Raw genomic sequence first — 25,728 nt, 5'->3', positions numbered from 1 at the left:
GTTCTGCTGAGCTTCATGTAAGGAAATGCACAGCAAAAAAGGAGAAGCGTTTGCCTTAAGACAGCTCTGGGAAGAAATGAGCGTTCCCTCTGTGGAGGGAAACTCTTCGACAGGATCCCAAGTGACAAAGAGCAACCACAAGCACTTCAGGTCCATCTGTAAAATGAGATTAAAGACTCTTTCCACAATCAAACTTCTGCAGTGTAACCACCCAATAACTGAACCATGCCCTTGTATGCGTTATTGCCCCATTGCCTGCACAAGCTAAGACATCTCATATAACTCAGCTGAAATGTAGTAAGCCACCAACCCATCTGGTAACTTGCCATATATATCTGTATAAGTACATATGCAATTAGAATTTTGAATTAATTCATCCAGGAGAAACTGCAAAGCTACCACAGAGATTTTTCAGAAAAATCTAGTGAACTACCAGACTCAGGTGTCAGTCCTTTAGTCACAACTACAACCAGCTCATCTGGAAAGGTGCAATCCTACAACTGTTCAAAAGATCACTGTATTATTGTATTTGAACGAAGGCTAAATCCTGACAACAAAAAGTCCAGATAAAGGGGGAAAGAACTTTGGCTGTGCACCTTAACAGGACTTCAAAGCAATTCCCTGAACATCCCCAATCTGTTTGCACGATTCTGTGACAAATTATTGGACAAAAAATACAAAAAAACCCCAACCCAAACCCAAAATGTTTTTGACAAGGTCACCTCCAACTTAGACATTGTTATGATAAGGGTGATTTGAGCTGACAGAAACACACATCCTGATCTCTGCACAATTACAAGGCAATTAGCAAGCCACAGATGGAGTTGTTACTCTACCCAGCTAGAATGTTTAGTGCTTGCTCATGTGCTAGAGGCAGCCAATTACAAAAACATAATAAAACCCTTCATGAAGACTATTTTTCAACAGGAGTTTTTTAGCTCCTGTTCAAAATCCTCATTTCTCAGAAGACAGAACAAGTGTGGGTTTCCTGTCTAAAAAATTCTGCTTCATTAAGTGTCTAATGTTGCTTATTTCCACAAGTCATCAAAAGAGGAGAAACATTTCTAATATAAATATGAATGAGTTTAGATAACAGGTTGCAATGATTGAGATGCATCATTTACAGAGGAATAGGCCATAAGGATAGATCCATCTGTACCATTCTTTTCAGTAATATTTCTTTTGATAGCCAATACCGATACATACATACATTTTACTGAAAAAGAGCTTCCAGGCAGGGCTGCATTCTACCTGATTATGGAGAAATACCTTAACAAATATCAACTTGCACACAAATATAACTTATCTGGCAAACACAACTCCTGGCCATCAGGAACCCCCATTGGAGTTTCACATGGAGAAAGCAGCAATGAGCTGGATGTTTTGACTAGGAAGATGAATCTTAATTAGGGGTGGATAGCTCCTGTACTTTTGAGAGAATCACTGTGCCACAAAGGCGTGAATTTCAAAGGGGACCAAAGTGATAAACTTAACTAGAAGGAATGTCTGTATCTGCTAAAAATTGTAACCAGATTAAATATTGTATTAAGTCAGCAGCTATAAGAGCCCCAAACCTGATAAAATCTCTCCCCACGCTCCCTTAAAAAGCAAGAATATAATGCTCTGTCTACAGTAAAACCTGGGAAAACAGTACACTGAACACCAGCCACATGATCCTCTCAAAGTCTGCAGATCTGAAGACACACCACAGGCCTCTCCATCACCATTACTCCTCCAAATTGCATTCTCTTGCTGTGAATCCTCAGCTTTGGGAAGAGCAGGTGAGTACAACACGAGGCAGGTGCTGTAATCCTGCACAGCTTCAGTAGTTGTAGAGCTGCAATCAATTGCAGCAGCTGCAGAGGTTTTGCTGTCCCAGTCCATCCTCATCACCACCAAGAAGGTCAGTAGTTGTACTGATGTTTTATTAGGAATCCCTACGCTACTTTTGGTGGTTTATTTAGCAAATGGAGCATACGCTACCCTTTGGTATTAATACTGACTTAAATGAATGGAAAGAAGAGGATAAAGTTAATGTACTTTTGAACTAGATATTGGTGCTTTCATAACAGCCAATGGTTCACTTACCAAAACAGTTAGTTCCACAGAGATCAACAAGCAGAAAGGGCAAGCAAAACCTTATTAATTTCTCCTGAAGTACCACATCTTTTCAGCCTGAGCTCCTCAACTCATATCCATGTGACTGTAATCAGCAGAAGAAAATCAAAGAGTTGGAACCAAGGCTAGAAGAGTAGGTTATATCCCTGTCCACAGCACACTCCATTGCTGCCTGTGAGCTAGTGAATGCCAGGGGCCAGCATTTATGTGGAACTAAAGCAGCCCCATCAAGTACTTTCAGAGGCTGCAAGGCACACCCTCAACATTAAACTAAAAAAGCAGGTGTTCCCCTATATGCCTCAAAATTGCCTAGACAGACAGAACATCTTCAAGTGGTCATCAATATTCATGCAGAAACCTGGCATAAAAACAAAAATCAGGGAGGCATACAAAAAGAACAGCTTGTAAGAGCCGGATATCAGAATCAATAGGCACCTATATCTTCTGATAGGCACAACTGCTCAGACTTGTGCTTGTGAAAGTCAGACACTTAGTTTTACTGTCTCTAGAAAGCCATAAGAAAAGCAATCAGCAGCCTTCTCCCTCTGACTAAAGGGAATGGTACCTTACCACCTGCACCTTGTTTATCCAAACCTGCCCAAAGACAGCTATAACAGGACAGCAATTTGCTTTATGTGGTTTGCTTCATGCACCATAGAAAGAGGTGTTAGTCCTGCAGTAATGTGAAATTATGTCTTTAAGTGGAGTCAAATCAGATCTGTGCTATAAAAGAGCTAAAAAAGTAGCAGTAAAATCCTTAAACTCTGAGTTAAACTGAACTGCACAAGTTTTCTTCCTCGCCAAGAGTTACAACGATATCAGTATGCTCACTGGATTCTAGTAGATCACAGGAAAAAAATATTGAATGAAAGGATTATGCAGTGGGGCACTTCAATCCATCAGCCACAATCTTTTAGTTACAAAGTAACAGTGGAGGATGCCTGGCATGGAAATGGACCCTTCATCAACCGTGATGAAATACTGATTTAGTAGGTAATGTACTCCTGTGAAATTCTTGGTCTTGATCTCCACCTCTGCTCTGACAACTCATTTAACTTTATTAAAAATATAAGCATTGATTTAAATCCACTGGTCTGTAATGAGCGGAGATATCTGCATTAGTGAATGAACTAATCCAACCTCTTACTCCGAGAAAAGCCAAACCCTGCAGGAAAACAATAGCTACAAGCTGTGATGAAGGTAGCAGCATCAAATATTTCTTGCTCTTCTGATTCATCTGACCTGGAAGTTGAACTTCTGCTGCAGCACTCAAGACAGGCAAAACAGGCAAAAGCCAAAACAGATTTAAGAATAGAAAGTATTTCCTGTTTTCTGAGGCAACAAGTGTTCTCTTAGCAATGCATTCATCACAGTGCACCAGTTGCAATTAAAAAGACTTTGCATTTCTGATTATCTTCCCATTACAAACTCAAGCAACGCGCTGGAAGGACATATACGTTACCATGGGATTGGAGTCTGCAATCAGGTCACGCAGAGAATCCAGAAATCCTTGGTCCTCCACCATCTGGGCATTGATGTCATGCAGCTTCGCCACACAGACAGCTGCAGTCTTTCGTACATAAGGGTCTTCATCTTTCAGACACTTGCGAAGCGGCTCACACAAATACTCAGTGATCTTGTCAACCCTGATGCATCCCATTGTACGGACGGCCAGAGCACGGATGAGAGGGTTTGGGTCTTCACAGTCCTGCAATGGGACAGAATATGCAGTAAACAAATCTGCACCACTAGCCACTGATACCTTCCCTGCAGCCAGAATCAGGCTGTTTTATTTAAAGCAAAAAGGTTCTCTCTGCTTACATGCTAAAAAGAGGCATTATTTCAGATCAGGGATAAAAGGTGGAACTTACTCATTCACAAAAACATTCTACATTATGTCAGGATGTTTTCAGGCTATGATAGCTGGTAAAATTGTGATCTCAGTGTCCCTTTGGTTCTCCCAGGCAAAGATTCTTCAACACGATCTAGTAGCTACAGCTAAGCTAGAAAGGCAGCTCTCACCACCCAAGAGCTAGCGACAGGCAACTTTCAGACAAAGTAATATAATGGTTTCCAGCCTTACTGGTTTGAAGGAGCAAGAAAATATAATGGGAAAAGTCAACAACTAAACACAATGCAACAGTCATCAAGGCCTATTTCTCACAGGCCATCAGTTCTAGACACAAGCAACATATGAAGCACTAAGCAAAGGCTAGTCTAGAGGTGCTTTCTGATGAGGAAAAAGAAAAAGCAGAAGGGAATACAACATTTCATACTTCAAGACTACATAATTTTCCATACTTCCAATCTATCTGCACCTGGAGGAGCAATGCTCCTCCAAAATGAGCCTCTAAAAAGATGGCTGAAGAATGACCTACAAAAGCCTATGCTACATTTACCTTTCACTGTTTAAATTTCCTACAGCTGAAAAACACACCTGAATGCATCACTTCTAAATCATACAAGAGGAGTGACATGTCTTACCAGTGTATTCAACACCTTGAACTGTGAACTGCGCATGAAATGCTGAGCTAATGCAGAGTAGCGTCAACACTTTCTCTACTAACAGTTGTCCCTCAACTTGCCAAAAGGGACATCAGACATTCCCTTGCACAGAAAAGCATGAAGCTGGAAAATATCATTTTTGTTTGTTAGTCCATTCTAACAGAATTACACTTTGAAGATATGACAGACAATGATATTCTTTCCAGAGAGCAAGATAGGACATCTTCTTTGGCCAGAAGAGCAGACCTGCTCTTAGCCTAGGTAGGTCTTCTCACCTCTTTCAGCCTCAGGCACCCCAACAGAGACTTAAAACATGATGAGATTCCCCAGTGTCTCAGATTTTATAATACTCTAGGAGGAGTCTCAAACTTTTTCTAAGCACCAGGTTTTAACTTACATAACATGGGACTGAAATAACACTTCCTAGACAAGGAGAGGCAACTTGACAACAGAATTAAAGGCAATACAGCGATTAGGCTGTTATTTTTCCAGTGAATTGTCTTTCAGTTTCACCAGAGATAAAGGTTTTCAACACAGAACACAGTTGAAACATTCAAACAAGAAGTAGATATCCATATATCAGTGTCCTGGTTTCGGCTGGGATAGAGTTAACTGTCTTCCTAGTAGCTGGTATAGTGTTATGTTTTGGGTTCAGTATGAGAAGAATGTTGATACCACACTGCTGTTTTCAGTTGTTGCTAGGTAGTGTTTGTACCAAGTCAAGGATTTTTCAGCTTCTCATGACCAGCCAGCAAGAAGGCTGGAGGGGCACAAGAAGCTGGGAGGGGACACAGCCAGGACAGCTGACCCAAACTGGCCAAAGGGGTGTTCCATACCATGGGACGTCATGCCCAGTATATAAACTGGGGGGAGTGGGGCTGGGAGGAATAGCCACTCAGGAACTAACTGGGCATCAGTCAGCAAGCGGGGAGCAATTGCATTGTGCATCACTTGTATATTGCAATCCTTTTATTATTAGTATTATTATTATTGTCATTTTATTATTGTAATTATTATCATCATTATTATTTTCTTCCTTTCTGTTCTATTAAACCATTCTTATCTCAACCCACGAGTTTTACTTTTTTTTTCCCTCCAATTCTCTCCCCCATCCCACTGGGCGGGGGGGCGGTGTGAGTCAGAGGCTGCACGGTGCTTAGTTGCTGGCTGGGGTTTAAACCAGGACAATCAGAGATACTACAAAGGCTGGAAGATGAACAATAAGATATCTGTTATCCAATACCAGAAGTTGCTCTTTAATGATGATTATTAAAACAATAGAAGCAGCTTTCCCTGGAGCAGGCTCTCTCATAAGCACTTGCAGAGGTGCTTAAGTAATCTCCTCTGCAATAACTAGCAGCAGCAAGTGAGAGGGAGGACCCAGACCTACTGGATTCAGCATGCTCCTCTACAAGCACCCGCAGCCCAGAGACTCAAGTACAAAAGCAGAGATAAACAAGAGCTCACAAAGGCTAACGGACAAAGGAGACATGGCGACAGCCACTGTGCTGGACCATTTGCTGATGAGCTGTGTGAGTAAGTTACCTTCACGAAGCTGTTAACAGCCATGATGGCCATATCTGGCTGACTTTTGGCGTAGTTCATCAGGTACAGGTAGACCAGCTTCTTCAACTCCAGGTTGTCGGTCTGCATGCAGTTCACAACATCAGGAAAGAGTGAGCTGGATTGACAACAGTAAGCAAGAATAGAGAAAAAGTAGTGAGATTGCATGGTATGAAAAGGGGACAGTAACAATACCAAGGAAGCCAGGAAAACTGGAGTTCCACATTAGGAACCCTGCTGTCTAATGAGAGGTCAACTTCCCTCCCAAAACAGTTCGCAATGGCTTTTATAATAATCATTTAATCTCTTCTAGGGCTTTAACATAGGTTGGTTCCGTAACAGGTGAAAACTAACGCAATTTCCTAAAGGTGTTCTAATTGGGGAGTGCACCAAACAACAAAATTCTACCATGCCAGGCCTGGAAATGAACCCACAAGAAAAAAAAGTGGCTTAAAAATGTTTTGGTAATGCAGGACACTTACAAAGAACCTGCCAAATTTCACACTAGTAAGCTCCAGAGCGATTAGGAGCTTAAACACTGACAAGCTGAATTTCACTCAAATATCAAGCAACAATCTTTAAACAGCACTGCAGAAGAACACAGCAAGTTACACAAAGATTTCTGCAGCTCTCAGGTATGCTGTAGAGATCTAAAGGTGAAAGGCAAGTGCTGCTGGCCAAAAAGATTATTTTTTCTTCCTTCCAGTTTGTCTGTTCCTTCATTCTATGATGAAGTCATGATGCTAAATTTGCAACCTTATATTAATTTCCGTAGCAACAGACCACAGTGCCATGAATCCAGGACTACTGCATCTTTATGGTAGACTCCAGTAACAAGAGAAGCTGTAAGGGAGAAAGCATTCACTCAAGCAAGTTTTTCTGGTTGTCTCAAAGACAGAAAAAAGTATTGGGGACAGCACTGCAGAAGGTAAATGCCTGTGTCCTTTAGTTACCATGAGGCAAACATTCAATTTGAAAATCACTCATTTTAAAATGTAGCTTAAATATATGTTATGACAAGTAAGGCTAAGAAAAACACTTGGAATTACCTTTCTAACACTAAAACCGAGGCTAGCAATCAGTGAGAAAACATCTTCTAAAGCAACATACAAAATGATTGAATTTCGGATGGGTTTTTAAATAAAAAGAGCTACTGGCACCTAGCTAAACCAGCACTGAAAACAAGTTGTTTCTTTTGCTCTCGGTCACAGGAAGGAGCTTGAGAAACCTGTGACTCAAGCACAGCACAGGCAAGGACACAGCCAGCCTCACTATCCAGCCACACTGAGATGACAAACTCAGAGCTGTTCCATGGAGATGTGTGCCCACTACACGCGACTGAGTCCCAGGACAACCGGAGCTGCTACAGCTACAAGAACAGTTGCTTTTACCTGACGTCCTTCCCCACGGTCATGGCTGCAATAACCTTCTTTACAGCTTCTTTCCTCTTCTCTTTCTTTTCATTATTAAGTTCAGCCTTCAGTTCAAAAATCTCTCCTGGCAGAAGATAAAACAGATTGAGCCTCTTGGAAGAGGAAAAGGGTCTCGCTTTAGGGATAGTTCAAGAGTGACTTCTTACTTTCCTGGCCTGTTGTTCCTATAAAACTGGTACAGCAGCATGTGGAAGCTGTCACACCTTATGGAGAACATGGTTCAGTGAGAAGCAAAGCTGCGACACTCAAGAGAATGACATGGGCTATACCTTGCTAACAAAAAAGCAGTTAACAAGAACCACGCTGCATGTTGCAGCTCTCCCACTTCTAGAACATTAAATCACATCACTGTAGCGTCTGTTTCTCAGAGGCAACTATTATATAACCAGGATGAAAAGATATTTGGAGACACCAGATTCATGCCTGCAAGAAAAAGAACTAAGCTAGGAATTTTGCCCAGACTTTTTAAACTTTTGCTCATCATCGCCTGCTTCCTGTGAATGCAATGAGAAAACAGCAGACTGTAGTGTAGCCTAAATGCTGTGATACACAGCAGCAGAAACAGGAAAGCACAAATTTAGTCCACTGGAACAAATTCCTTCCAAGCTAGAAAGACAGAACTACTACTAACAAAAGCAGCATATAACATGGCTTGCCTGGATTCCGAGGTTACCAAAGCAGCCTTTTCCACAACACTAATTCTTCCAGATATTACTGCATGGAAAGTCAGTTCAGGCTGGATCACAAAAGTGACAAAGCAAGTTTGCAAAATAAAGCAACACCTACAAAAGACTGCTTATCAGGCCTGTTCCAGACAGAGCAAGTAGTGTGAGCAGGATAACACTCCCGACTGACAGACAGCTTTCCCCAGGAAGGAGAGCGAGCAGTGTTCCCACCGGAAGCCACAGGCTGAGGACACATTACAAATATCAAAATATCTCTGACAAAATACATTCTAGTCCCTAACCTTCAATTCCTATGCACCAACGCCACTTTGTCAGACCAGCAGCACTAATTACTGAAGAGCCTGACACGAAAAGACTGACAGATACTTCAAAAAAGAAAAGTTACTGTTCTGAAGAACACAGTGCAGCAACCGCTCATCATACCTCCTGCCTGAGAAAGAGATGCTTGCGTTACTCACACTGAGATCATGCCCTGGCGCGGAGCTGAGCAAGCAGCAGCACGCTCACTAGGGCTCAGATAATGCCCGCTGGTGTCTTGCGGCCCTCCCAGAAAAACCTGCCTTTAGGACTGAACTTACAGATAGGGTCGTTCCCTATCTGTAAGATGTGAACTGCATTTGCTTAATTTATGAACTCATTCTGAAGCTTAATGAAACAAATATATCAACACTATAGTTTTTTCACTGGCAAGCATTCATCAGAAACATTCAACCATTCTGAAAAGGAGAGGTTAATGCAAACTATTTTCCACATCTACTGGAGAAGGATGAGCAAAACCAGGCTTAAACTGCAGTCTGCAACAGTGTTTTGTTTCAGAACAGGTTAGAAAATAAAATCTGCCTGGGACAGTTTCAGCAGAACAAGCCCTGCTCTGAAACAGGTGAATGGCTAAAATGTCCCCAAAGATCCTTTCCAGTCTTCCCCATTTTTAAAGGCAGCAGTTTGTCCTCAGGTGAGGTGACCACCACACCTACAGTAAAGCCAAGGGAAAGTCAAACAGAGAACTACAGCTTTGGAGGAAACAGCAATAGAAAATCCCATTATCTTTGCAACAGCTTGATGTAGAGATATACACTTATACCTTAAATATTAAATGTCTCTCAAACAATTTAGTCCTGTGATGCCCGACAGAATAACCATCCTCAGTCTTGAACTTGTTAGCCTATAAGTAAAACTCTGTCTCTGACCAGATCTGCACTCAAATCCCAATGTTTTGTTCTCTGATCCTTGAAAAAGCAGCAATTTGGGTCATTTTGTGCATCACAAAAACGTATAAGACATCAGTTTTGCCTTTTGTCACCACGTGACCCACTTTCAAAGTTTCTCCCTGGATGATTAAGACAAAAAAACAGGGACAGAGCTAACAGAAGAGCACAAGTTCTTCTGCATGCAGTTTAAAAAGCTGTGTAAAAATAGCCACCCACCACCTCCAATCCACTACACCAGCTTAACACTAACCTTTTTTATTGGTTGTGAAGTATTTGGAGTCCGTCATGGTTCCAGTTCCTTAAAACACCTGAGAATAATAATAAAAAAAGAACAAGTAGTCAAACAGCATTTGCAGCTGACAACACAGAGTTTCCAAGGCAGGAACTCAGAGAAAGGACAGTTAGTGAGTGCATAACGTAAGGCAAGAAGCAAATGCTTTTTATCCACAGGCACAAGTTTCACAATCTTCATCCTGCACCTGCTGCTGATATTACTTGGCAAACCCAGGGATTTAAATAAAGGGCTCGGATGAACACTGTTAGTGAAAACACAACAGCCTGAGACGGACAGGCTGCAAAAGCAGTGGTGCTCAGCCCAGCTTTTTAAACTCGGAAGGGGAAAGGCAGTTTTTAACTCCTTATAATCAGCAGATCTTGACATGTTCTGCAGCTGTCTTTCCCCTGGGTACACAATTTCGTTTTCCAAAAAAAGCACTGCACATTTAATATCTCGATTGGAAGCAAGAAGTCCATGTTTCAGACAAAGAAAACTGTCAACTCCCCCTAACGATACTTTCCTGTGTTGCATCTTGATGGAAGGAACAATTAATCCTACTTGCAATACCCACCCCGAGGCCCTTTCATTTCTTTCCCTTCTTTTGTTCCCGGGAGATGCAAAGCAGTTTTTTGGAAAGAAAGTTCTCTCAAGCTTGAAATTGAAATCTTTCTCTGCCAAGATTTGACATCCCACCTCTGACACACACAAAAGCTTATTATTTCAGTGCTGCACTGCATTTTTGTGGACAGGACTGAAAAATGCTGCTGGGCCAGCAATCGCTTAGCAGAGCTACAAGAATGGTCTCACCAGCATTTTTCTTGCTCCACGGAACCAAATTATTAATACCTTAGAACACAGGGATTGCCCAAACATACGTGGATATCCATCATTTTACTCTTACAATTGCCAGCTCTGTGACAAACATGACTCAAACAATTTTCAAGTACTGCCTGAAAAAACAAGCACAGGAGTGGGCAGTTTTACTGTTTTTGAGGAAACAGTCTGCATCAGTGCTAAGAACCTATGACCCTAAAACCATCCCCAAAAAGGGTTTTCCTACGTCTTTCCTCCTTTTTCTATTTTTTGACCAATTCCCCTTCTCTTGTACGTACTTCCACGACCTTAAGTGCTACCAGCAAAGCAGCAAGTCATCTGTTCCACAAATGCTGCCCGTCTTGCCTCTAAACCTCGTAGGTCTTGCTGGCTCAGCAACAAAAGGACAAGCATAGCTTTGAACTCCAAGACACTGCCCAGAAGTGCAACCAGCTTGCTGTTTCTTAACGCTTTCCTTCCTCGTCCCTTAACCGACGCCAACACCACTACCATACTTTTTTCCCCTATCCACCTTGAACAACTTAATACCTCAGCAGTTAAATTCCCATCAGCAGCAGCCAAGGGGCGATGCCCCAATTTCTACCACCTTCAACATACTTTACAGCATGGCAATGCAGAGCAGTTGTAATCTTGTCCAACTGCCAAGCAACCAGATGAGAAACAACCTGTTGCTTAGCCCAGTTCCCTGGAGCTCCTGCCTGCCCTGTGCCTGCATGGTTACTGTCTCATCCCAATTAGGCAGTATTACTGGGTTTGGTTTGATTTCTCTCACTTTCTGCTCCTGCCAAGCTGGAGAGCAAACTATGCCTGGGGACAGCTCTGGAAGCACGTTCCTCCTGCAGGAGAGGTTTGCCGTCCTTCCAAAACAGAGGCTGGGCTGGGAAAGCTGCATGAGCCACAACACTACAATCTTTCCAGAAAAAAAAAAAAAAAAACAAAAAAAAAAACCACAGCATCCTGAAAGAAGAATCTGTAGTGGGTCTTGTTTTATAATTAAAAACAGAGCTCATGTTCAGCTGCAATGTTATTGCTGACACAGTCCTTCGGATTTGAGCCCAGCTTAGAAGATGACTTAAATGTTTTCCTTTATGAGAATATTTGGCATGGTGCCATGCAAAAAGCATTGAAGATAGCCTTGCCATTCTTTGTTTGCATTACATGTGAATTTATCAACCTGGATCATACCTCCCCAGCTGAGCTAAACTGATACTCTTTTAACAGTGGCCACAGCAGCAGATTAAAGAGAAAAATCAAGGTGAAAAAACCACCACCATACACATCATCCCAGTTGCATAAAGCTACACAAGAGGAAGAAACCTTGCTGAATTTCAGAGACAATCTTTAAACCCAAAAGCAGGACACTTCACTGTTTTTTTAACTTCAGATCACATACTTGGAAATATGAAGAATCCTAGAAACACTCAGACTCAGATAAGGCTAAGCACAGCACATGTCTTTACAACCCATTTTGACAGACGTAAATGAGATCTGACAGGTCAATAAGCAAACTACCATATTCCAAGTGCAACACAGAAGAAAGCTCTTTTTCTCATGAGCACACAGATTTTTGCTTCGTGTATGTCAGAGCTTGCTTTGCACATTGTTCAGAGACAGCTTGCTAGCAGTACTGAGTATTATCTCATCCACTAAGCAAACTCAGCGTGGTTTACAGCAAGTCCCAAAAGAAGGCCAAAACCAAAATAGCCCAGATATACAAACAGCAATATTTTAAATAACTCAAGAAAATGTTAGCTGCTTGTGCACAAATCTAAATTGAAGAGAGCCAAGATAAATTACAACAACATCACGAACATTCTTGTATTTGTAGGAGATAATCTACATCAGATTGCCCCCTCCTTACTATCGTACTGTGTCCAGCACTTGCTAAGGTGGAAACAGGTAAGAGGTGTTCAAACTGACAGCAAAAGGCTCCTGTTCCAACCCCAGCAAACAAGAAGAGATGAAACAGAGGAGTTTCTCCAGAAGCTCTGGCAGTGCTTAATGCTATAAGCACTGGCTTGACATTTAAATGTAGACTGAACCAAAAATATATTAAATTAAAAGACTAAGGAATCATCATAACCAGGAAGATAAGCCTCCTCAGCCCAAAACCACACAGAAAATTGGATCCTGCGTCTGACCGACACCTGCTTTGCCCCATGCATGACTCCAACAACAGCCTGAGCAGCTCCCCACCACTGATTTCACATAGGTGTAAACAGGAAGGTGGCAGGTTTAAGGCCTCAGTATTGATCCACGCTCCCTAACATTGAAAAAATCCAGTGTTGAACCCCTAAACCTCTAAAGTGATCCCTGGTTTAACCTGGCTTACAGTCCAGCTGGTGCCACCACCTCTTATTTTCACCCATTTCACCTGCAAAGCCTCTCAAGTTAGCCACACAATAGGCTAAGAGTGGCTCGGCTGCCAGAGCATCAGGAAACTAAACAGAGCGGCTGAACATGGATGGCAAAGGGAAAGCAGCGCCTCAGCTTTAGAAACCCACAACCCTAACAGCATGTGGTAGGGGCAGGTAATTTGTTTCCGTCTTGGGGAGCAAACACCCCTTTGGTGCTCCCCACCCCGCTCTCAAACACCCTGTGGTTCCTACCACCTCCTCACTCCTCAGACCCCCCATCCCAACTTTACCACCAGCCCCCCCCCCACCCCCCCATGCCTCCAGCCTCAGCCCCCAGCAGGACTCCCAGCCCCTCCACCACCCACAGCACCCACCCACCCACCCTCCTCTAAGGCATCCCCAGCCCCCTCAAAACACCTGCCCACCCACCTTCCCCCTGCAGCAGCATCCCCCAGACCTCTCCCAGTACCCCCCAGTTGCAGGAGCATCCCCCACCAATCCCAGCTCCCCTCCCCAGCCCCCTCCCAGCACCTGCCCAGCTCCCCTCAGCGCTCCAGCCCTCAATCCTGCCCAGTCCCGCCAGTATCCCAGTAGCTTGCTCCGCACATTCCCATCCCACCTCCCTTCCCCAGTCCCACCAAGCCCCAGCCCACCCACCTCCCACCGCACTCCCGACCAGCGCCTCCTCCCAGGGCCCAGCGTTCACCCCCGCCCCTGCCCAGTGCCCCCACGGCCCAGTCCCCACTCCCAGCACCCACCCCTCACCGTCGCCCCTCCGCTGCCCCTCCCAGTGCCTCTGCACCCACCTGCCCAGTCGCCCCAATGACTCTCCAGCCCCTCCCAGTACCTCTCTCCATCCTATCCCAGTACGCCACCCGTGCTCTTCATCCCCTCCCCGTGCCCCACCAGCGACCCTCCCCACCCTATTCCAGTCCCCCCTCCCAGTACTCCACCAGGGCCTCACCAGCGCTCCGTACCTCCTCCCAGTATCCTCTCCCAGTGCCACCCCAGCCCCTCCCAGTTCCCCGCCCTATCCCAGTCCCCCCTCCCAGTACCGCATCCCCCTCTCCCAGTGACCCGGCCCCACTCACGGCAGCGGGACGGACACACCGCTGTGGGGGCGGCGGCGGCGGCGGAACCGGAAGCGGAGCGGAAGAACCGGGAGGACTCGCGAGGAGCGAGAATAAACCCTCCCCCGCCTAGAGCGGCCGCGCCCCTGCCACCATAGAGGGGAGCGGGAGGAGACAGAGCGTCGTCCGCGCCGGGCTTCCGGAAGAGGAGGGGGGTGGGCGGTGCTCCGCTGCGCCTAGGCGGGTGCCCTGCGGGGCGGGGGCGCCCCCTGGCGGCGGGGCGGGGCGCAGCCGGCGCCATGGCGGAGCTGGGCGCCCACCTCACGGCCCCCTCGGCCGGCGACGACCGGCCCTCCATCTTCGAGGCGGTGGCTCAGGACAGCCTGATGGCCGCCGTGAAACCCGCCCTGCAGCACCTGGTCAAGGTAAGGGCGAGGCAGGCCGCAGGCCTGGGGTGAGGGGAGGAGAGGAGAGGGGCGGGAGGCGGCCTCCTCCCCGCAAGGCCTTGGGGGGCACCGCGCTGCGGGGGAGCAGGGCACTGAGGTGAACAGTGTCTTGGGGGTGAATATTCTGTGGGGAAACTGCTGCAGAGAGGGACCCTGTGCTCTGTGCTGAGCCGTTCATCGCCAGGGTTTACCTCTGGCCACGCTCACAAGCCAGCGTAACAGTTTTGACCCACCCAGCTCGCTTTATGAACTGGAGGCATAATTTATAGCTGCTGTCATTTAGCACATTACTCTGCTTTCAGTTCCTTCCGCTTTGTGTCCCTTTCCATAGGTGCTTGTTGAATCTAATCCTGGCCGATACGGCTTCCTCTGGCACTGGTTTGATGAGATCTACGTCCTTCTGGATTTGCTGCTCCAGCAGCACTATCTGACCAGGTGCAGTGCCTCCTTTTCTGAAAACTTCTATAGCTTAAAGAGGATACCAATAGGAGATCACAGACAGCGGCCTCTGGCCACTGCTGGCCTGCCAAAGAGGCAGCACTGGAAGTCTCTCCTCTTGCTGGTTCTTGTTCCTTACCTGAAAGGAAAGCTAGAGAAACTGGTGTCCAGCCTGAGGGAAGAGGATGAGTACTCCATCCACCCTCCGTCATCATCCTGGAAGCGCTTTTACAGAGCCTTTCTAGCTGCCTACCCCTTTGTAAACATGACCTGGGAGGGCTGGTTTCTCATCCAGCAACTGTGCTATATCCTTGGGAAAGCTCAGCATCATTCACCCATGCTGCGGCTGGCTGGTGTTCGCCTCGTCAGACTAACTGCAGAGGATATGCAGGCCCTGGAGAAGAAATTGGCTGGAGCCACCACAAGTCAAACACACAGGTATGTCAGAACACGGCTTAGCTGCTGCTCTCTAGGGGGTTCTGGGGGTGTGTTAATTTAGAGGTGATGCTGCAAGTAAAACTGTCTTGTTCTCCAGAAATTCTTCAAGATGAAGTCTACCTCTGGCAAAACATGCTCCAAAAGGGTATATCGTTAGTGTAAATAAGGAAACAAGTAGCAGGGACAATATTGCTAAAAGGACTGAAACTTAGCTTTCTGATTTTTCTGAGCAGCAGCTAGTCATGGCCACACTTAACGGCCTGTAAAACAACGATCCATCAGTGAAACACTCTGTGGTCCAGGTCCCCTCAATCCAAACTCTTCAATTTAGACTTCTGAACAAAAAAGGACTTGAAGCTTTCTTAAAATACAAAGAATCTGAGAGAAACTTCCTAGCAGATGCCTCGTTACAAACATGGCATATGTTGACCAACTTCCTTAGCATTAAGAACCTGTATAAAGCGGTGACTTACTGCCCAAGTCCTTTTTGCCGTGGTTTGCAGATGGACAAATGTGCAGTAGTTATCATTTCTCCCTGTCTTCGCTCTCTTTTACAGCATTAAAACACAAGTGCAGTCAGCAGTGAGGAAAGCGTTGGCTGGCATTGCCTTCTCCCTGTCCACCGGGCTGTCCATCAGCGTGTTCTTCCTCCAGTTCCTGGACTGGTGGTACTCCTCAGAAAACCAAGAGACGATCAAATCTCTGACAGCACTCCCAACTCCTCCACCCCCCATGCACCTCGACCACGGGGCCGGCTCAGCTCTCTTACCCAAACTGAAGACCGTGTGCCCTCTGTGCCGCAAAATTCGCGTCAATGCCACGGCCCTGTCCACGTCCGGCTTTGTGTTTTGCTACCGCTGTGTGTACAATTACGTGAAGACTCACCAGCGCTGCCCAATCACAGGCTACGCCACCGAGCTGCAGCACCTTGTCAAACTGTACTCTCCTGAGAGCTGAAAGGCCTGCCTCGTGCTGTCAGAGAGACACATCTCTGAGGCTAGCGGCTGGGTAGCAGCGAGCCTAAATTTGCCCCTTCTTATGTCCCATAGAAGACTTTCAACCACTACAACTCATCAGTGATCTCTAAAGCTCCTTTGAACTTTGGTACATCAGCATTTTGCTGCCTTTGCGTATTCTGGTAAGGCTCTCCCCTTTGTTTATTAGCTGTTTAAACATCCTGTGACAGTTTCAGAGGGATCGGACAGCCACAATCCTGTCAGCCAGCACAGAAATGCCTTCAAAGACCAACCGAAAGGGAAGAAACATTGATTTGGATAAGAAGAATGCAGATGTGAGGCTCAGAGAGCATCACTGCTAAAAGTCCTGCTCGAGGGCATGAGCCAGCAAGTTAAAGCGGTAGGGAAAATTCTCTAGGCGAGTTATTCCTCCCTTAGCAGCTTCCCAGGCGCTCCTGCTGCCCTGGGTGAGCTCTGGCACTAGTGCTTGTCAAAGAGGTAGAGACAGGCTTAAACCTCTCCTCTGATCATGCTCCTCTTAAGAGTCTCCCTGTGTTTTCAGGCTATCAACCTTTGAATTGAGAACATCACAGCCCTAATTCCCATCAACAGTTCTAAATTAAGACTTTGGACTCTTTAAAGGAACAAGAGGTGATGTGTACAAACAAGGATACAAGAAGGACATTATGCTTTCTGCACAAGGGAGAAAAATGACAAACCAGATTAAAGCAGCAACTGTGCCAAATGATGAGAGTTGTTTTTTGTTAAATAAGTCTTTGCATCTGTTATTATCTGCTTTTATAAAGCAAAATTCTTTCTTGATTGAGAACCTTACTTAATTCTTTTCTGGTTATTGGAAAAACAAAGTTTGCTCCTCTAGGGGCTCTATTTACATAAGGGACACTAGACTAAAGCTCCTTTCATCTTTGCAGATGATGATAATGGATGTAAGATTAGTGTTTTGTAGGCTGAGAATCTTTAATGTCTGTCTGATTTAAGTATTACATTGAAATTATTCCAGTCCCAACCATGTAGCACATTCATATCACAGGAAAGCATCCTTTCACTGAACAGAGGAGAAAAGAAAATGTGTATGACATTATAGCTGGTTCTTGCTTGTCACCTGCTTTTTCACGATGGAAGGTTTTTTTCTCCCGACTCAGCTCTAGGGAGCAGCAGTTAGCTACTCCAGAAATCACAGTGACATTGCTTTTAGAATACGAAGAGCAAAGTTTGCTGCGCAAAGTACATGGTCTTTCCAGATTAAGAGATGTGTTTGAACATTTAATCCACTGAACTGGTCATCTCATTTTCCCCCTACTTTAGCTCTGCTTCAGAAGATAAAAATCTCTAATATCCTCCCTCACCTGGAAGCAAGATAGCAAGGCTATCAAATAAAGTGGAAAAATACAGCAATTTGCATCCTCCCAAAGATTCTCTGGAAAACACTTACTATAACAAATGAGATTTGTCTCCAATGCTTGTCTTATTATTGCCATACAACTTCTAGACCCTTCTACCTGTGCCACTATGGAATAATAATAAAAACTGCCTCCTTTCTCCAGTAGTTACAGGATCCATAGACAGTTCCCTTCCTTTAGAAAGCCAGTAAGAGCACACACATCTTACTGGAAAAGAGATCACATCAAGGTGTGAGATTTTCTGAGATTTCAAATCACTTTTAACATAGCTGGCTTTGGGCTGGATATTAACTCACACCACTTGCTACCTAGGTTTTGTTTCATACAGAGATCATCTCCATGAAAAGCCAGCATCCAAGATGCTCCACTGCTGCGGTACGGTCTTGCAGTAACCTGTCTGATCAGACAAACATGGGCCTGATGGTGTTGACTCTAGTGCAACCACTCATTCAAATAAGAGCTGAAGGATCTGACTGACAATTCAGTGTCAGGATAGGTTTCTTTTCCTTTTATCCTTTCTATACTTTCCAAATTATCCGTCTGTTGCTCAGTGAGAAGCTGGGCAGACCTGGGACAGAAGACTGACCGATGCCAACTCACCCGCCAGCATTGCAGAGTTCTTGGGCAAGTTCTGCACCATCCTCTCTAATCCAGGATTCACTAACTGCTGAACAGTAGAACCAAGTTGCCTGCACACACACTGCGCCAGGGTCTCTACACCTCCTTCTCTTCAGGTTAATCTCTCTTCTTCTCCCCAGAATGGCCGCCAGATGCCCACCGTGGCTGCCTTACACTCCACCTCCCGCCACACCACGCTGCACAACACCGTGTCCCTGCCAAACTTGGATTTGGCCAACTCCACAGCAACTCTGAAACCTGCACAGAATCACCCATATCTAAGTCTCACAGTTCTGAACAGCTGTAATTACTCTTCTGAATGTTAAATTGCTCTTTAATGCCTAGCTGACTAACAGGCACTAAGCCCACAATGGCTCAGCAGTTACCTGGCAGATTAGTGTTCCTGCAGATGGCTACAGAATACCAACTTGGATTTGACTGCTTCTTCTAACACTCCTGTCCTTAGTAGCCAAACACATACCCATTTATCTGGCTTATTGCTCTAAAACAAAGCTACTGATCTGGGTTATACAAACATTCCTGTTTATCTGCTTTTTAACTGTTAATAGAGTTATTAAAGTCATGATGGTCTAAAGATAGACAAGAAAACATTTTTCAGGGAACACCAACTTTATTAAACCAACCTTTGGACTTACATACTAATTTGTGACTTCTATACAGTCATGTAGCATATATGCATTCAGGATGCTTTGTTCTGTTGCTTAATACAATAACATTAACAGCAGCACTGGAGTTACCCAATACACTACCGTCAGAACCTGACTTTGCAAGTCTTTTAAAAAACGTTTAGTGAACCTAAGCCACATTCACATTCATCTGGACGCTCTTAAAAAATCAGTGCATTAGCAACTGAGTTGCTTTCCCTATTTCCTTAACAGAAACCATATGGCTTCTCCTGTTAAGAGAAAACCACTGTAACTATACTCCTAGGTACATACTCCCCATAGAAGCTTCCTTCACAGGGAGAAATGAACATCAAGCAGTCACCAAGACCTGGAAGAGAATAAAAACTAGATTAGAGAATAGCTCCATATCTCTTCCTGTACTTGTTTGATTTCCCCTCTGCTCCCCAAAAAAGGGCTGCACTTCATCCAGAGCAGAGCACCAGAGTCAGGCCCGACACGGCAACTCGCTCCCAAAAATACTCCTGCTGCCATGCTGGCAATCACTAGATGAGAGTACAGCTCAACCAGCTTCTAATGAGGTGCCTACAGGACAGACAGCTCAAACTCCGTTTTACAGAGTCTGCATTGCATTTACAAATGGCGGAGATACAGTGGCAGAGTATCTGGAGTTTTGTAAGCCATGTCACACATAGGAGAAAAAACAAAAAATCCTTCTCACTGCAAGCTCAGTACTAAACCCAGCGTTGCAGCAAGATACACAAATCCAAACAAGTATTTGCACTACTCGCTTTTCAAATCAAGGTTTTGGTTTTTTCTGCTGGTAAAAGAAATTGCTAAAAATTCTTAATATTTTTTCAGTATTTTTTAGGGTGCATCAAAAAGTTTCAAGAAGCAGCAAAGCTGTTTACTCTAGATGAGCTTAGCCTAAATAAGCTCAGAGAGAAGATTACATGATCATGCCCTGGTCAGAGCAAAGACACAAAGTCTCAGCAATACCAGTTCAGAGTATACTTCGCTCATCATTGCTTTGGGTGAATTTATTTCCACTCAATAAGAAGCCTGCTCCCAGGTAAGGAACTAGAACATAGAAGGTAGGGGTTTTTTTTCCTGGAGGAAAAACCAAACAAACAGACACCTCCCCACCCCCAACAAACACAGATTAACTTGGGTTCTGGGTTAATTCTTTTCAGGATCACATGGCTTTCTACAGGACAGAGTTTGCAGTAAGTTAACACTGACCCTTGGGAGATGAGACAGGAGTGGCTGTTACAAGACTGAAAAACTAAGCCCCGAGTTGCTATTTCTACCTTGCAGCACCGAGGAGGTGGTACTTCACACCATCAGTATGGATGTAGTCTCTCCACCCAGAGCTTCTGTGTTCAGCTGCGTGCATGACAAAGCCATGTTGGTCGACTTACACAAGAAAAAAAACTCTCCATTTCCCCTCCCCAAACACCACTACCTAAGCCAGCAAAACCCCTCTTTTTCCTCCTGACACACCTATACACAATGCCACCCCATAAGGCACAAGAGACTCCAAACAGGCATTAATTAAAGCTTTGGCTGATCTGCAAGCATGCAACAGATAAAATAAGCTGGTTTAAGTTTTATGCTCATCCATGAATTAAGGGTTTGTTTTATCCTACTTATCACCTCCTACTGTTACAGATAAGGGGACAAAGCACATTTAGCAGACAAGCAAGGGAAGGGAAGGGAGGAGGGTGACGTGCTCGATAGAACTGAGTAGGAGCTAGGGAAGACAGGTCACGAGCTGGGATTCCAAGGTCAAGGAGAGCCAGTACCAGGCAAAACAAGAGGAAAAAACCTGTCATACCTATAAACGTTGCTGAAGTCAGCGGCTCCCCAAGGGTCCAGAGGCCTATTTTGGTCTAACCCTTCCCTCATGCCATCCATTCCCATCTGCTTCCCTGCACTCTCCCCCCATGCCCCTCGGAGCTCTTCAGTCCCCAGTTCCACTGCCCCTGTCCCCCCCCGCCCCGCTCAGCCCCCTGCATTCCCCCAGCCCCCAGATTTCTACCCCTGTCCCGTTCATTCCCCCCCCCCCCCCTTCAGCCCCAGATGCCCTACCTCCATCGGGTTCGCCCCCCCCATCAGCCCCTTCCACACCTCCTCAGCCTCTCTGGCCCCGTCCCCACACACCCCGAGCCCTCAGCTGCCCTACCCTGGTCCCCCCAGCCCCTCCGCCCCTGCACCCCCAGCCGCCATATCCCCCCGCAGCCGCCCTCAACCCACACCGCTCACGCAGGCCCAGCCACGCCCAGGCGGTGCTGCCCGCCTTTGTCCCACCCACCCGGCAGCCAACAGCCAATAGCGCCGCGCGGCCCCGCCGGCGAGCCCGGGTGAGCGCCAATAGAAAGGCGCGTTAGCGGGGCTGGGGGCGGTGCGAGCGTTTCCCGCCCTGAGGAGGCCTGAGGGGACGGGAAGGCCCGGCCCCGGAGGTGCGCGGCCTTTCCCTTCTGGCGGCCGCCGCTTTGGTTTCTCTCTTCTGTTTCCTCAGCGACAAGACTTGCTGAGCCGAGGCAGAAGGCGGTGATAAGTCACTGCCTCAAGCGCCGTCCGGTCCTGAGGGACCGGCTCATATCGTGAAGCAGCGGCTCCACGGCAAAGGGGCTGCGTGGCGAGTGTGGTGTCACCGTGAAAACAACTGAGAAAAAAAAAAAAAAGAGGGAAGAAATAAAACAAAACAAAAAAAAGTGGGAGAAATAAAAATATTACAACAATTGAACAGAAGGTGCTTTGGAAGGGAAAGTGTCATAATTCAATATATAAGTTAAAATGCCTGCTTGTTTAAGGCTGGATGGGTAACTTCATCCTGTTCTTCTAAAGCAGTAACTCAGTTCCTCTTGATGGGCAGCAGTTTGCAAGAAATTCCTGTGTAACATGCATTCCTTTTTCAGGAGATGTGTTTCACCTGGTTTTCCTGGGGAGGGGGTTTCTGACCCTGCTGGGGACCTTTCTGTGCGGGATCAAGAGGAGGATCCAATCTGAGAGGCAAAGACAGCCCAGTGAGGTAGTAAGTATGTAGGAAGACTCAGAGTTCAAGAAATAAAAGCTTTTTAACTCGCCCATGCAGCTGTGGGTTTCATTCTGACTCTGCAGCCCTCAGAGGAGAATCTGCAAGGAAGGTAGGGAAGTCTTCACTTAAGCATGGTGGGCACCATGAAAAATTCAACTGGAAAAAACTGTGCTTTGTAATGAATGAAGAGGAGCCTGGGACACCAGAATGCAGTCTGAAGGGAGAGGAAGAGAAAGGAGAACGCAAGGGGCAAGGCAAGGAAGGGGGGGTATAACACCAGCTCCTGCCAAGGGGGTTGACCGTGGGACTCTCTTTTACACCGTATGGAATCAAAAGCTAAAAAGCATTTTTATGTTGTTCATGAAGGTGTAATCCTGCCCACAGAATGCATTCCTGTTTCCTTCCTGTCCTGCAGGCAAGTTTCGGCAGTCTAGCACTAGCTTGCTCTTTTTCCACACTATTTCATTTTCTCTCACCTCCCCTCAAAAAACTACACAACTTAGTTGAGCAGATACCATGGGCACACTCGGCCACTGCTGTGCGAGGCTTCTCAAGGCTTTGCAGTCAAGCCCACAACTTTCCCTGTTCTTGGTCCTCACTATTTCCCCAATCTCAGTGCCTTTGCCAGAACTCTGTCCCACGGAGGGAGGCGACACTGAGGGTGCTCCAAAGTGCCCCCCTGCATGGATCACTTTCATGGGGAAAAGTTATGAGACAGTTTTAATCCATGACTTTAGTTATTTCAGCTGAAAGTTGTATATGATCATGATTTCAGTATAAAATTATTAGCTTTAGCATGCTTTGTCAGTACAAAAAAGTAAGAAAATTGAATTTCATGTTGCAAATGAAAATACTCAGACCGTATCTTCTGAATGGGACTTTCTAGCTTGCTATCCTGCTTCCCAGTTTCCAGAACTGTATCTCTGACTTTGCAGGTCTGGAGGTTTAATGGAACACCAACTTTTCAGACTGAACAAGCAATGACATATGTAAATGCTGTAAGTTGGGGGATTTCTTCTAAACTATCTTTTTCAATTGTCTCCTCTGATACGCCTTGGCCACTAGAAGAGTGCCAGCAGGAGGGAAGTAGTAGCTCTGGAAGGCTGAGCTCCCAGCAAAAACTGGTTTTGAACTTCAGATAGAGCTAGAAAGATCCCGTGAAGTCTGTGGACGCTAGTACTTTGTCACAGGAAACGCAGAGGAGAAGAAAACAAAACCGGCAGAGAAGTGAAACCAGCAACAAAGTACTTTTCATTTCTTCTAGATTTTAATAGAGGGAGGGGGCAGAGACAAAAACAGGCAACACGCTCTGGATGCTTTGTACCCCATTTCTACTGCACATCATTCTGGGACTTAAATCCTTAAATATTTAAAATTGATATTTCAAATATTGATGTTTTAGCCCAGAGCTAAGAAGGAGAGATGAGGCAAGTCCTTTTCTTCTGTCACACTGAGGGAGTCTGAGATCTCAGCAGTCAGCCAGGCTGTCCTGTTGCAGCAAGCTAGAGACACACTCGTGGAACTGGATGGGAAAATTCTTCCAGCTTGTAGCAAAAATTAGCACACACTAACGTCCTTGCTGCTTTAGTTTTACCATAACTCAAAGCTGCGAGAAGCAGAGCTACATTCCTCAGCAGAGCTAACTCAGAGGAGAGGCAGACAAGGCAGGAAACTTGTCTCCTGTATCAGAGCTGAAGGATATGCTCGTTGGAGATTTTGTCCCCTGCAGCCCTCTGGCTTAATATTTGGCCACACAGAAGGCAAATCTATGCTACTGGAAATAAGCTGTGCTCCTGTCACAGGTGAGATCTCAGTAAGGCCTTTGCTGCTTCTCACCCCACCCCACCAGCGAGGAGGCTGGGGGTGCACAAGAGGTTGGGAGGGGACACAGCCAGGACAGCTGACCCTGACTGACCCATATTCCGGACCATATGACATCATGCTCAGCATATAAAGCTGCAGAAGGAGGAGGAAGGGGGGATGTTCAGAGTGACGGTATTTTGTCCTCCCAAGTCACCATTACGCGTAATGGAGTCCTGCTTTCCTGGAGATGGCTGAACACCTGCCTGCTGATGGGAAGCGGTGAATGAATTCCTTGTTTTGCTTTGCTTGCATGCGCAGCTTTTGCTGCCCAGTTGGCAGCTGGGGTTAAACCATAACTATGCTATTTGGTCCACCACCACTGCAGTGTTTAAAGTATGTAGTTGGGATGTGTTTTGAGTAACGCTCAAATCCTTTTGCTGAAATCCTGAGCATCTACTAATAAATATGACTTCAATATCATGGGTGTTCACTTTGTTCTGATCAAGTATTGCAATGCAGAGATTGTTTTTAATCTATTTGTATCTCTTCTGTAGGCAGAAAAACATTTGCCAAGCTGTGACAAGAGTAGCCTTTTAGAAGGCAAGCTTTAATGATGTGAAGCACATAATTTATGGAACACAGAATTTCTGAGATAGGGAAGGTGATTGCCATAACAAAGCCTTGACTCTAACTTCATCACAACATCTCCCTGAGCCTGGCTTTTTCTGGATTTTCTTGGACTGCTTACAGACAAGTCGCTCCTTCTCAACTGGTCTTCCAGAAGCAGCATGGCATGATCCTGTCAAGTCACTAACCAAAGTGGTTTGTAATACTATCAGTATTTATAACTATGTAAAAGAAAATATGGAAGTGATTGTAAAGCACACTACCCTAAAAATTCCTAATCAATATTTGGAAAGGTTATTCTGCAGAGCCAGGCCCCCAGTAGGTCAATGGTTATGTATGTTTGAAATTTTTTTTACTCTATATCTGAAGTAGAAGGATTTCCTTTCTAATGGCTGGTCCTCTCTAAAAGCACAGACATTCTTGAGAAGCCTCTACAGTCTGTTTTAAATCAAATGTAAAGTTTCAATAATGCAGAGAAAAGAGATACTTTGAATGTCAGTAGAATTACATCATTCCCTGAAGGCTCCTTTCAAGGACTTGCAAAACCTGATGCTCAGCCTTTGACTGCATGCAGGTGCATTGCCAAGTGAAAGCCACTATGCCATACAGGAAACTGGAAGACTTTCTGGCTTTTACCAGCTCACTCCCATACTCAGCTCACAAGTTACCAAACAGCATACGCATCCAGTGTTAGAAGCCGTTGTTTTTAAAACACAGCCTCTATTCAGATATCTAGGAAAGTAAAAATGGGGCCTTCTGTCCATGTTTTAGCTAAGAAATACAAACAAATGGCTCTTACAGAAGTAGTTTCCCCAGTCAATTTCAGCAACAGTCAGTATGGGTTACAAGAACCCAGTTGCTCCAAAGAGGAGCTTTAGTGGAGGAAGGAAAGCTTTGTATAACCGCCCTTAGATACCAATAGCATTTTTTGTCTTGGTTTCAGACATGCTGGTTAGATAAAACTCTCTGTATAGAGTTAGGTGCTAAATACTTTTGAAAGACAGATCCAAAATTCCTAAAACTGGGTATCCAAAACTGAAGGCTGGTTAAAAACAAACCATATTGTTTTCCATCACAGAATGACCTGTGATTCATTTGGTTTGGAAGAACAGTCCAATATCCTCCTAGTGTGATTATAAAGCACCAGTGATTTAACTGAATATGGTTACAACAAGAAGACATTGTACACAGCTGGAATCAGCCTCCAGACAAATTTGCCATTAGGTTGTCAAACCTGTTAGCTTAA

The 25,728-nt window shown here is 45.3% G+C and overlaps 2 protein-coding genes, 2 long non-coding RNA genes and 1 other non-coding gene across 7 annotated transcripts in view; 2 read left to right on the top strand and 3 right to left on the bottom strand.

The window, feature by feature from the left end:
• The window catches only part of AP2B1 (adaptor related protein complex 2 subunit beta 1), an 82,032-nt gene extending 67,821 nt beyond the window's left edge, over window positions 1-14,211 (bottom strand). Inside the window, exons 1-5 of one of the 3 annotated variants that reach the window (XM_049801948.1) lie at window positions 14,073-14,211; window positions 9,764-9,821; window positions 7,578-7,683; window positions 6,169-6,304; window positions 3,581-3,826 (exon numbers count right to left, since the gene is read on the bottom strand). In XM_049801948.1, the coding sequence (XP_049657905.1) occupies window positions 3,581-3,826; window positions 6,169-6,304; window positions 7,578-7,683; window positions 9,764-9,800 (525 nt within the window). In that variant the 5' untranslated portion in view covers window positions 9,801-9,821; window positions 14,073-14,211. Of the gene's footprint in view, window positions 1-3,580; window positions 3,827-6,168; window positions 6,305-7,577; window positions 7,684-9,763; window positions 9,822-10,636; window positions 13,223-14,072 lie in introns of those variants that run through there. The other 2 variants (XM_049801950.1, XM_049801949.1) reach the window with 2 other exon arrangements.
• Window positions 14,212-14,257: 46 nt separating this feature from the next.
• Window positions 14,258-17,163, top strand: PEX12 (peroxisomal biogenesis factor 12). The gene is made up of 3 exons (XM_049801952.1): window positions 14,258-14,476; window positions 14,829-15,373; window positions 15,931-17,163. The coding sequence occupies exons 1-3, from the start codon at window positions 14,351-14,353 to the stop codon at window positions 16,328-16,330; spliced, it is 1,071 nt and encodes a 356-aa protein (XP_049657909.1). The 5' UTR covers window positions 14,258-14,350; the 3' UTR covers window positions 16,331-17,163.
• Window positions 17,164-18,979: 1,816 nt separating this feature from the next.
• Window positions 18,980-21,029, bottom strand: LOC126039876 (uncharacterized). Its single transcript, XR_007506423.1, has 3 exons — window positions 20,850-21,029; window positions 20,255-20,398; window positions 18,980-19,382 (listed from the first exon to the last, which is right to left on the bottom strand). It is a non-coding gene; the product is annotated as an uncharacterized LOC126039876 (long non-coding RNA).
• On the bottom strand, window positions 19,946-20,043 carry LOC126040120 (Z30 small nucleolar RNA). The gene has a single exon (XR_007506540.1). It is a non-coding gene; the product is annotated as a Z30 small nucleolar RNA (small nucleolar RNA).
• Window positions 21,030-21,455: 426 nt separating the features above from the next.
• Window positions 21,456-22,070, top strand: LOC126039631 (uncharacterized). Its single transcript, XR_007506376.1, has 2 exons — window positions 21,456-21,767; window positions 21,934-22,070. It is a non-coding gene; the product is annotated as an uncharacterized LOC126039631 (long non-coding RNA).
• Window positions 22,071-25,728: the final 3,658 nt, after the last annotated feature.

The sequence above is a fragment of the Accipiter gentilis genome, chromosome 6, assembly GCF_929443795.1.
Source record: "Accipiter gentilis chromosome 6, bAccGen1.1, whole genome shotgun sequence".
NCBI classification, from domain to species: domain Eukaryota; kingdom Metazoa; phylum Chordata; class Aves; order Accipitriformes; family Accipitridae; genus Astur; species Astur gentilis.
Note: the sequence above shows the minus strand (reverse complement) of the source record. Positions and strands in the feature narration are given on the sequence as shown.